The sequence below is a fragment of the Colletotrichum jinshuiense genome, chromosome 4 (genome assembly GCF_051148585.1).
Source record: "Colletotrichum jinshuiense chromosome 4, complete sequence".
NCBI classification, from domain to species: domain Eukaryota; kingdom Fungi; phylum Ascomycota; class Sordariomycetes; order Glomerellales; family Glomerellaceae; genus Colletotrichum; species Colletotrichum jinshuiense.
In genome coordinates, this window is record NC_139311.1 from 1,146,354 (window position 1) to 1,158,344 (window position 11,991).

Here is an 11,991-nt window from a genome sequence, read left to right on the forward strand (position 1 = left end):
CCGAGACTAGCAAAGGCGCCCTCGGAACCAAGGCTCTACGGATGTCAAGGAGGAAATTCCCACTTTGTGCGCTTGTGCGCTCGGGGGACCGCCACGCCTCGGCAGTTGACAGCTGCGACTTTGCCCAAACGGACACAAATTCCCACCCTCGGTTACGCGGTTCGCGGTTTGCGGATAAAAGGCTCCAGATTTAATCATTCTGTGAGGGTTTCTTGTACGGATAGCTGGAGCAGCTTTTGTTATTGTTGCTTGTCCACAGCAAGGGTGGGTAAGGGGGGATCTTTCCGCCACCTCCTTGCAGATGATGTTACCACATCGTCGGGATCCGCTCGGGACGTCGCGCGTTACGCGATGGTGCGCCCGTTTTTTGTGTTTTGTGTTCTCCTCCCACATGGCGGTGGCGAGGGGGAGGGGGGCGTGTGTGTGCGCCAGAGTAGGGCATTTTCTGCCATTTGGCATTCCCCTGTGTGCGTCTCATCAGAGTTCACGATGCAATTTTTCCGTTTCCCAGGGTTTTGGGGATATTGCGTGTGCGGGAAAAATATAATAAAGGGGGTCTAGTGCGAACTCTACCATATGCTGAGGGGTTGGATTGATTAAGGGTCCAGCTCTGTGCGGGCGCTGCAAGCGCTGAGGAACGAGACCCTTGTTTCCTCCCTGCCCTCTCCCTCCTCTTCTTCCCTTGGTCCCTTGGCGCCAGGAAGAAGGCGGTGTCAAGACGAGAAAAGAAAAGAAAAAAAGAAAAAGAAAGGATAATGTACGAAGGGGAATTCCACCCTCCTAATCCCTGAGGGATTGGGATTGGGATTAGGGTGGGAAGGGGGGGGGGGGGGGGGGGGGGGGGGGGGTGTTAGCTTCACAGGGTTTGCAGGGGGGTGATCTTGTGTGGTTTTATGCTTTTCGGCATTCTGGAGCCAAACGCCTTCTAGAAGGAGGTTGGGATGATTACCCTGATCGATGCCACCCCGCGGGAATGGCCCCTACGTCTCCCCATTCGAGAAGGAGGCAAGACGGCGAGAAAGGGCGTTAGAAGCTCATACGGAAGGCGGAGAGAGATAGGCATGGAAAGGGGGGCAATGGAACACGAGGGGACTTCTGTAGCCTCCCTTTAGATGAGCATGGGAAAACAAAAGTGCCCTTATTTTTATTTATTTTTCTCTCTCGTTCCCGTTTCTTTCTTTCCCGCCTTCCTCGTCCGGTAAAGCAAGTAGTGCACGTTTCTGCCTCGGTACGGCCAAGGGTTCCTTTGGGAAGCAAGCCGTGTCCTATAGCGGGCCGTACCGCGAGAGATGTCACGTCTGACAGTGAGGCGATCTCGATGGGTTTTTCCTTCCTACTGAAGATACGGCTTTGGCGGCCACATGCGGCCGGAGGACGGCGTGGTTTTTTTGGGGGAGTTTTTTTTTTCCTCCTCTACCCTCACCGTGTGCGTGTGTGTGTGTGTGTGGATGTGGTACCGTACATGGATGGTGACGGGCGCTAGGGAAGGTGACTATGAACATCACGATACGGGTGAAGGATTATGAATAATACACAAAAAAGAGAGTTTTGGGGAGCATACCCGCGACATGCATTGGCATAGCTAGATGCGCCGGCTAGTTCGGGGGTACCTTGGACTCGTCCCCCGTCTCCGAGGGGGTCCCCGTCCCCTTCAGGATCCGGCGGGCTTCAGGGTCCGGTGGCTTGTGAGCGGGCGGTGTGGCTGGTGTCGCAGCAGGAGGGGGGGGGGGTGTCATGTCCTCCCGCCAAGTGATTCCCGGGCCTGTGGGGATGTGTGTGTGTGTGTGTGTGGGAGGTTGAAGTAAGAAACACGATTGCGTGTGTAACTACGGCAGGTAGGTTTCACGGCGTCCGACAAGGATAAGGGGTGTTTGCGAAGATGAATGCAGAGGGGGGCTGGGTTGAGTAGAACAAAACAGAGTGTGAGATGTGGCGGCCGTGGCGGGGATTGCGTGCCGTCGGATGAGGATGGTGTTTTATGGCGACATCTTGGGCGAGGTGTTGTTGAGAGGGAGGAGGGGTTATTTAGAGAAGAGGCTCTCCCTCCCCCTCCCCCTCCCCCGTCTCACTTCCCCGTTGTTCCCTATTATGTTATTATGTGGTGCCCTGGAGGGTCGTTGTCTCCTTGCCATCCCACATGCCGTCAAAGATATCAAGACTGAGATGCGGGGGTCCTATGGTCGAGGTACGGTGAGACATTGGAGGGATTCGGGGGCGATGCGTCAAAGGGTGTTCTGGTATCACGATATACAACATGAGGTTGGCGCTACTGAGCGTGTTTGGTCGAACCCGGACGGAACCCACGCCCGAATCGATATTACCGATAGATGAAGGCGGGGCGGGATGCCCTTTTGAAACTTGGGAAGAGGAGGCCTTGTTAAGAAAAAGAGTTGAAGTGATGAGTAGAGAAAAGTCCCAAGGGGGAAGAGAAAGAGAAAGTGGCCAGCGCTGCCGGACGGGATATAAGAACGGTCTAAGCCAGGGACACTCGACGATGCCCTTCGACCCTGCTGGCCGGATACCGGAAGGGCAATGAAATCGACATCTTGGTCGACGTCAACGACACGAAGGCGGGGGAGGATTGATGGCAGGGAGGAAGGATGTTGCCGACAAGACGGCTTCCGAGTCTCGACCTCTTCTCCCGATCCGAGACAGTCTGCCTCCGTTGTCTCAGTGGACCCTTCGACTCTGAGGCGAGGCCCCGAGGGCAAATCCACGCCGGTTCAAAATCCCATACGAGGAAATGGGCATGGTGGATGAGGACGGCGTCTATAATCCGCGGCGACTTGGTTGTTTGGCTCCGCCGTTTTCGATCGCCTGCCGGGCTGCATTCGTCGTCGTTCCTGGTGAGTATGGAACTGTCGGACGCTTGGACATGTTGTGCTATCAAGAGGCAACTTACAACTGGCTTCGAGCGAACATCACGAATCACCAACAGAGATTGATGAGAGGGGGTTGTCACGTCGAGAGCTTCACATGAGATTCGCCAGGTAAAAGCCATAAGCCAGGGACTACACCGCTGGGCTTTGTCATCATGTCCGATATGACCTTGGAGTGTGGTGAGAAACGTGCATTCGTGACGCCCAAAGTTTGGTTGTTCTCATGACAACTTTTCGTTTGTTTGAGCCACTATGACTTGGGGGCCAATCCAAATTAACCTGTGCGGATCAGGTGCCGTGGACAGAGATTTTGTTGACGACAAGAAAACACACGGTCTTGATGTACGAGGCCGAGATCGCTTGAACACGGCGAGAGTGCTGCTGTCAACTGGGGGCCTCTCAAGGATTCGACTTCCATCGAGCGATGTCCTTGCCGGTTTATTGTCCAGGACACCCGAGTATCATCGAACGTTGAAGACAATGCCGGGTGCCATTCAGTTCGGTCACCGCCTCCCTCAACCTGTGTACTCGCACCCGGGAAACTGCAATGTCACGGTGCTGGGCCGAGGACTTCGAGGAACAAGCATGGCCGTCCAAGCTTTCGCCGTTGGCCAACGCCGCCGTGTATATTCTACCACCTCTCGGCATGCTGGCCACATGGCGAGGATCCTGCGCGAAGCATCATAAGTATACGCTAGTGTTGGCAGTCCATCGGGGACGTAATCGTGTAGACGTTGTGGTGTAGAATGTCCCGAGGAGCATTTGTTGGCTTGGGCTCTGTCAAGAGATGGCCTGAGCAACTCCTGCCGCTGTTGTTAAAATCTTGCTGTAAGATAGCTACATTGAAATAAAACACAAAGTAGGTTAGAGATGATGCGTATAATGTGGCGAAAAAACGACAGTGTACAGTATTAATGACACGCGGGGTAATATCATAGTGATGAGTTAGTTGTAACGGTGATACGGATGTTAGTTCCACCCACTCAACATCGTGAGCCCTACCATGCTATTGAAGCAGTCTTCGTGTTTCATCACTGCTGCAAATGTTAACTCCTAAACCATCGGGCGAAAACGAAGTCTTCCATTTGCCTGTGAAAGTACGTAAAGAACCCCTGCCGTATATCAGATGATGAATACGATATATTCAAGGATTATAAGTCGATATGTATGGTTTATCGTCGTGGAACATGAACTATGGGCAATGGCATATCACCCAACTCGGATGAATACCATATATTTTGGGTGGCCGTGAAGGGCATAGCCTTTTGCGCTGGACAGCCTCCAAAGGAAGCCAGCAAGCAGGTCATGAAAGCCATATCAGTGGGCCAGCTGCCGAGTCAAGCCACTGTATGAAAAAGTGACTCTGCCTCAAGAGGGTTTGCTTACCGCAAGTCATACTCTTGCTCTTGAGCACTCGGTCGGTTGAATGTCGAGAGGATTCTGCTGGTACGCGTCTATGGGAGAACGTGGTGCGGACAAGCCGATTTCTTTTGCGCATGATATCCGAATATTGTGTGACGAAGGCTTCTAATAAATCAGGATGCTAAAACGGCTTGAAATTTTTGCAACTAAAAATCTCGCTCCTCTAAAGACTGTGCTGTATACTTTGTAAGAGCCCGTGTTTCGGTGCCTTCTATGACACGGAACGTAAAAGAAACCGACTGGGCAGGCATATTCCAACTGAGCGATGGAATCAAAACGAGATGAAGTGAAAATGGAAAGAGAGGGCGAGCTATGACAGATGTTTACCACAAGATGCGGCCAAAGAAGCATGTAACTCAAGGGAGAAGAGCCAAGAAAATCCCAAGCGGCGGTTGTTAAAATAATCCGGAGGCAAGGAACTTTTCGAGCCAGCATCTAAATATGTTTTCTTTTGTCTTCACTCAAGACTAACGGTCACAAGCGGACCTATTCATCTTAATTATGATAATGTATGTTTTATTGGGATAACTATTAACTTCAACGTGGGTGCGGCACCGCGGGGGTTGTTTGCAGATGTTGCGTAAAGGAAATGAGGCTCAAGCCAAGAACCGGACTGTCTCCTGATGGATGCGAGTCGGGGGCTCCGATGCCCCGCTCGACGGCTCAAGGTATCCACATTATCCCCGGCAGATAATCACGGGGGCGTACTTCCCCGAAGGAGTCCAACCGGGCCGGGACGTCACGGTTCATACCATGCCTTACTACGAGTGGCGGTGTCCCGGCCACCTTGAACTTACCGCATGAGGCTCGCCAGGCACTCACTTGAGTCTTTGAATGAGAGGGAAATCAAAGTCGGAGGCACATCAGCCGTGTCATAAGAAGTGGCTCAAATCATGTCGTCATTTCGGGGCCAACGCCCGCCCTATCCTCTGAACGCCATCTATCATGCCCAAGAGGCCCTGTGGAATCCTCTGAAGAGGCCGAGAATTAAATAGCAAATGTCCGTCCCCCGATCACGACGCATTCGTGCTCACGGCGTTGAAGATCTTCTTCTTAACCTCCATCGCCACCTGTCCGGTCCGCTCTTGCGTCGCCACCGTGTTGGTGTCCTTGACGAGCTTCTCAATCAGCCCGTCGACCTTCTTGCCGCCCGTTCCCATAGAGTTCATGCTCGAAGCGCTGCGACCTTGTCGCGCCACCTGAGTCGTCGTCTCCTTGATCTTGGATGCGAGGTCGAGCATCTGCTTGTTTCCGTAGTCGCGGTTCGTGAAGAGCGGGCTCTGGCTCAGCGTCTGCACCCAGTACTTGTGCCAGAGAAGCTCCAGCAGGTGTGATTCGAGCGTGCTCTTGAAATGCGAGACCTCGAGGCTGTAGTATTTGCTCGCGTGGGCGCCGAACTCTGCCGCCTTGGCCAGAGGTACCTCCTGCCAGCCATCGTTCGTGACACCGCCACTGCCCTCCTTCTCCTTGACGTAGTTCTCGGGGTACGTCCGGAATGCGCCAATCTCCACCTTGCCCGCGTTAATGGTGCGGTCGGGGTCAATGACGACGGCAAGGAAGGGTTCCTGGAACTGCTGCTGCAGCGCCTGCGTGCCGACGTCGATGCCGGACAACCAACAGCCGTAGCCCGGGTGCGAGTGGTACCACCCAACGACGTTCTCCATCCGGCCCTGCTCGCGGCACAGGCTCAGGTACTCCACCATGTACTCCTCGGCATCGCCCTGGGCGTTGACGCGGGTCTCGGTTCCCTCGACGGGTAGTCGGAAAGCATCTGTGACGATAAAGGTGTCGCCGTTGACGTAGCCCTGCATCAAACCCATCACCTCGAGATTGCCGCCTGACCGGGCGTGCATGACCATCTTGATGAGGGCGACGGCGCTTATGCGGACATTTTTAAAGTGGTTCGGGTTGCTTGCCCACGGGCGGGCGTTCATTGCTTCCTTTTGAGCATCGATGTCGAGGTTGTAGAGGGCATCGCGTTTGGGGTCGACTAACTTGACGTTGTTGTCGAGCTCTAGACGAGGCGGTCAGCACAGGCGCAGGGAGGCAATGAGGGGGAGGTGGGAATATTAGAGCGTACCCCACGACTTGAGAGCTGTCTCCATCTTGTCTGCTCGGTTCTGCGCGAGCAGGATCTGTATGAAGGAGATGGCGATGGCGAAAGTGAGGGTTGACGGTAAGGTTGGAGACGTTGGTGCAGCAGTTACCCCACCATCCAGGCGCCTGCCTCATCTGTATCTTATCGATAAGATAAAGCTGCTGGACTCGGCTCCAGTCCAAGTCCGGGCACGTGTATTATGTAAGCCATATTTTGTGGCACTGACCATCCTTCCCCGTGGAGGAGACATGCGGGTTGTTCATTCTTTCCTCCGATACCCGACCACATTTGAGTGGCAGAAAAGTCTATAACGACAATTCGCGATACCAAGTTCATGTCAGTCGGGATATATTCCAGCTCCTCTAATTTTTTCGGATAGAAGACAAGATGGAGTTCGCAGTGTTTGAGACAATACATTTAACGCGGACGACACGTTCAAATAGTCTTTATTCAGCTGGACTCTTCAGACTTGCCACAAGCAGACACAAACATCAGTGGCCGATATGGGCTATTGAACTTACAGAAATCTCGAGGTTCAATGTCGTGGTCGCTTCATGATGCTATTTAAAAAAGCAGCACTCAACTGGGCTCGCACGTTCCTTCTGCTATGCCGATGCGGATCGTCGATTCGCTGAAACTCGGGGGTTGCCAAGCCGAACAATCGCGGGAGATGGTTACACGATCCATGGTCCATTCAGCGGGAGATGGCCGACGGATCACCGTCACACTGGAGAACGTGACCAAGAGTATTCTTGGACGGCAGCTCAAGATTTGCGACTCCTGCCTCAGAGTCCCCCAAAATGAATCACTGGGGCGTCCTGGTGGTGTTGACAAAGCAACACTTGGCAGGTGGAACTCGGAAGCCTCAAGTTCCCTGAGTCTGGACGCCGCAGCAGCGACACGTCACGGCACTCCCGGATATCTACAGTCCCGAATGGGGCTGCGCGTACCACTGTCATTTATTAGACGTTCATTGACTAATCTTTTGTCCTTGCACGGGCTCTCCACCTCACCGCACTGCCCACATCCCTGTCACGAGCGCGAGCGCGAACGCGAGGATGCCCTGGCCGTCTTACGTCGTTCAACCGTCGTTCAGCCGTCGTTCAACCGCGCCGACTCTGTGGTGCTTTTACTTCATCCCAAAGTGACTTGGATGCAAAACACCAACATCGTCGCAACATTGTGACAGTTCATGCAAGTTGCTAAGAACATGAGACTGTTCATTGAACTGTTGGTCTTGTAACTATGCAGTTTCACGATTGACATCACATCAAAATACACATGGGCGAAGAGAAGGACCTCTCAGGTACCGTGGGTTATTACTGCTAAAAATATACGAAAATGAATAGCTGATTCTAATCTACACAATATTGGCCATGCTTTTCGACCACGAACCCGACACCAAGGCCGAAGTTGGAAATGCTTCGCTGTGAATCTTGGACTGCGCACGGTGGACGGGCGGTCGTCTGAGGTCAAGGACGTTCTTGTCAGAGAAGTCGAGTTGCCAGTCAACTGGGTCCTGTTTAGGCCGTGAAAGCGCGAGCCGTCAGAGCATCTCTAGCCGCGGGCTCATCGCGCTTGTTAGCCTTGGCAGCCTTGGTCTTCTTTCCCTTGTGGTGGGGTTCGCGAGCCTCAAGAGCGCCTTCAGCAGCAATGAATTCTTCACGCTTGTTGGCCTTGGCAGCCTTGGTCTTCTTGCCCTTGTGATGGGGCTCACGGGCCTCGAGAGCATCCTCAGCAGAGAACTCATCACGCTTGTTAGCCTTGGCGGCCTTGGTCTTCTTTCCCTTGTGGTGAGGCTCACGAGCCTCGAGATCACGGGCCTCGAGGTCATCTTCGTCTTCGGCAATGGACTCATCGCGCTTGTTGGCGTTGGCCTTGGCGGCCTTGGTCTTCTTGCCCTTGTGGTGAGGCTCGCGCGCCTCAATAAGCTCTTCACGCTTGTTGGCTTTGGCAGCCTTAGTCTTCTTGCCCTTGTGGTGAGGCTCACGAGCCTCAAGATCACGGGCCTCGAGGTCATCTTCGTCTTCGGCAATGAACTCATCACGCTTATTGGCGTTGGCCTTGGCAGCCTTGGTCTTCTTGCCCTTGTGGTGAGGCTCACGAGCCTCAATGAGCTCTTCACGCTTGTTAGCCTTGGCGGCCTTGGTCTTCTTGCCCTTGTGATGGGGCTCACGGGCCTCGAGAGGACCCTCGGCAGAGGACTCATCGCGCTTGTTGGCGTTGGCTTTGGCAGCCTTGGTCTTCTTGCCCTTGTGGTGGGGCTCACGAGCCTCGAGATCGCGGGCCTCGAGATCATCTTCATCGTCGGCAATGAGCTCTTCGCGCTTGTTGGCGTTGGCCTTGGCGGCCTTGGTCTTCTTGCCCTTGTGGTGAGGCTCGCGCGCCTCAATAAGCTCTTCACGCTTGTTGGCCTTGGCGGCCTTGGTCTTCTTTCCCTTGTGGTGAGGCTCACGAGCCTCGAGATCACGGGCCTCGAGGTCATCTTCATCGTCGGCAATGAGCTCTTCGCGCTTGTTGGCGTTGGCCTTGGCGGCCTTGGTCTTCTTCCCCTTGTGGTGGGGCTAGGTATGGCATGTCAGTATAAAGTATTTGACGTGAGCAGATTTGAGAAGATAAATGTCTTACCTCGCGTGCCTCAATCTCGGCAGCCTGCGGCGCAGCCAGAACCGGCATGGCAAGTGCCAAGGCGGGAGCCTATTTAAACTCGCGTTAGTCCTCACATACAGTACAACCCTAATCATCGTTCTGAACATACTACATAGCGTCTGGCAACCCCGCTCGTGGGGATGAGGGACAGAGACTGAGCACCCTGGGCGGCAAGGATGCTCGCCAAGAGGAAATGGCCAAAGGATGGGTAATGCATCTTGAAAAGAAGGATTGGCTGGCCGGCAGCAAATGACAGCAACTGAATTAGCAAAGAAGTGAATGAAAGGTCGCGTCAAGCGATCAAGGGCCGATAGGTAGAATGAGAGGTGCGGATGAATCAGGCAATGGTGGGCTGATGAGCGGGTTTGAGAGATTTATATCTAGCTCATTCATGTCTCGGTCTCTCCCCCTGCAAGGCGACAAGGTCCCATCGTGAAAGCACTGAGCATGGGCTAGGCCTCCAAGGTTGAGACGACATCCTTCGACTAGAGGGCTTCAAACTGTGATCGACCTGCTGTGTAGGACCAGAGACGTCTCAGACTGTGGATGTCAGGTGGAAGGGTCTGGAGGGGGGCGAGAGAGACAGGGCCACGGGCTATGACGGCTTCGTAGGGTTGCTTGGACTGAACCAACCGCAAAGATGGGACTTGGCCAATACTTGCCGGGGAAAACCAGATGACGACGAAGGCACCACCGTAGTTGCGGAGAGGCTTGAATGGGACCGAACCCGCGTCCCGCGCGTGCATTACCGTCCTTTGACTAGCGCACTGCCTTATTGCAATTCTACATGACATTCATTTGGCCTCGCTTCCAGCTCTGGTCTCGAGGGTCATTGCAGCAGTCATCAGACCAATGGTAAGGGTGTCTTCTACCCCGAACCCAACAGGATCTGATGCTAAGCTTGATCGACAGGCTGTTACGGAAGGTCGTCACGGCGCCATCGGCTGGAGAAATACGTCGAAAGGGGGTCCATGGTGGTCCATCCTGAGAGCCGCACAAGGGTCTCTGATACAGGTACAGTCCCAGGCGCCAAGGAACGGCGACCGAACCTGGGCAAGAACCCGGCTTGCACGGCGAATTGAGAACAGCGCGGCAACAAGTTTCCGGGGGTTTGAGCCGCAGAGACGCTCCAGGCCGTCCCTGGGGTGTGCTGGTTGGGCGTGGTTGGTTCCCCACAAGCCAGTCCCTGTGTCACCAACTCCGCGTTTCGGTACACCCCTGTTCTGAGACACCGCACCAACGCCTCAGCTTGGCCAAACACGGGCCCAACAGGAGAGCCGACAAGACTGACAACCAAAAGACGCACGAGTTCGTCCATGGGATTTTCCAAAAGGAGTGGTTTGTGCCGGGGTGATTGGACGAGAGGTCGTGGTTCCCGCCCAGGTTGCGATGGAGTCGCTGTGTCGTCTATTCTTGCTTCAGATGAAAGGTCTCATGGCCGCTCCGTTACCATGCAACGAAGATCAAACAGCCCAAACGTTTCTGGTGGCTGAAAGACGCCCACAGGACGATCTTGCTATGCCAGTTGCAGTGAAGACAGCGACTCTCTTCGTCAATGGAGGAGGCGTTTTACGGCCAAGGCGATGCGCCCATCATTGATCGTTTTTGATCCCTCCAGCACTCTGGTAATCTGATTTTCGTCCCCGAAGCGATCCCCTTGGCACTCGTCTCTTCTTACCCTCGGACAATTGGGCTGGCCTCTTCAACCGTTCGTTTCGGCTCTTGTCCGCGCCACTGCTCATTCTCTTCTCTTCTCTTTGCTTGGCCCTTCTCTTCGTCTTTTCTCATCACACTTGCTGTCATTGTCTCGCATTCACTTCAATTTTCTAATCAGCACCTGGCGTGCAACCGGTTTTTTTTGTAACATACCACCCTTTTTTTAATCATGTCTTCAGAAAAGATCTATCAATCCGTGCCGTACGCCGAGGAGGAGGTCGAGAGTCTCGCCGGGAGCCTGAACACGGAAAGCACCGAGAACTTGGAAACCACAAGAAAGCCGGCATGGAGACGGATGAGGCTCGGCGATGAGCACCCGTGCAAAGAAAAGGCCCGCCGGATGCTGCGCTACTGGCCCTGGGCAGCCCACGCCGTGCTGTTGACAACATCCGTCACCCTCTTCGCGTTGTCGTTCTGCATGCGCTATGGCAACCACCAAGATGACGACACCATGTACACGAAGAAGTACTCATCATACTGTAAGAATCGAGTCGTCGCGTTCCGCCGCGCTTCATCGCGGCTAACAGTCTGCAGCTCCTGCGGCGCCAATTGTCAAGTACCACACCGAAAGATATAACCTGACGCCCATCATGGACTGGTCACCGTTTGTCGGCGCTGGATACGAAATCGACAGAGCATGGGACCACATCACGAACAACAGTGAGCAGCTACAACGTCTGGACTGTCGGGTTCCACGGCGCTAACAATATGCAGTCGGCGACCAGATGATCTCCCACGGCGAGCTCACGAAGCTGGGTCTCGACCCCAAGTCCATCAAGATCACGAACCCCATCACGGGCGAGGAGGGGTACCGTGCCGGCCTCGAGGTGTTCCACCAGCTTCACTGCCTCAACCTCCTGCGGCAGGCCACCTACCCCGACTACTACTCGAGAAAGGAGGTTGGCGGTGATGTCGCCACCGACCCCGCGGACCTGAGAGGACACCTCGGTATGCATACCATATCATGACTCACACCCGATATTTGGGCGCGATGGCTAATGTGACATTCCGTGTATAGACCACTGCATCGAAGCGTTGAGGTTGAACCTCATGTGCGAATCCGACATCGGTGTTTTTACCTTCAAGATGTACCCCGACCTCCCGGTCGAAGGCCACTGGCCCGACTTCAGCACCCTGCACACCTGCCGCAACTTTGACGACATCCGGGACTGGGCACTGACCCACTCAGTGACGTTTGAGGACGATGAATAGAGAGCTTCGGTCCGT

At 54.3% G+C, this 11,991-nt stretch overlaps 3 protein-coding genes across 3 annotated transcripts; 1 reads left to right on the forward strand and 2 right to left on the reverse strand.

Moving 5' to 3' along the window:
- Positions 1–5,314: 5,314 nt before the first annotated feature.
- Positions 5,315–6,406, reverse strand: EsH8_IV_000297 (JAB1/Mov34/MPN/PAD-1 ubiquitin protease-domain-containing protein; the record flags this gene model as incomplete). The annotated part of the gene is made up of 2 exons (XM_083265187.1): positions 5,315–6,315; positions 6,382–6,406. The coding sequence occupies 2 exons, from the start codon at positions 6,404–6,406 to the stop codon at positions 5,315–5,317; spliced, it is 1,026 nt and encodes a 341-aa protein (XP_083124082.1).
- A 1,516-nt stretch (positions 6,407–7,922) lies between these two features.
- EsH8_IV_000298 (uncharacterized protein) lies at positions 7,923–9,265 on the reverse strand (the record flags this gene model as incomplete). The annotated part of the gene is made up of 3 exons (XM_083265188.1): positions 7,923–8,963; positions 9,028–9,096; positions 9,158–9,265. 3 exons carry the CDS (start codon positions 9,263–9,265, stop codon positions 7,923–7,925), a joined length of 1,218 nt encoding a protein of 405 aa, XP_083124083.1.
- A 1,668-nt stretch (positions 9,266–10,933) lies between these two features.
- EsH8_IV_000299 (oxidase ustYa family protein) lies at positions 10,934–11,976 on the forward strand (the record flags this gene model as incomplete). The annotated part of the gene is made up of 4 exons (XM_083265189.1): positions 10,934–11,243; positions 11,299–11,424; positions 11,479–11,712; positions 11,783–11,976. The coding sequence occupies 4 exons, from the start codon at positions 10,934–10,936 to the stop codon at positions 11,974–11,976; spliced, it is 864 nt and encodes a 287-aa protein (XP_083124084.1).
- Between the last annotated feature and the right edge of the window lie 15 nt (positions 11,977–11,991).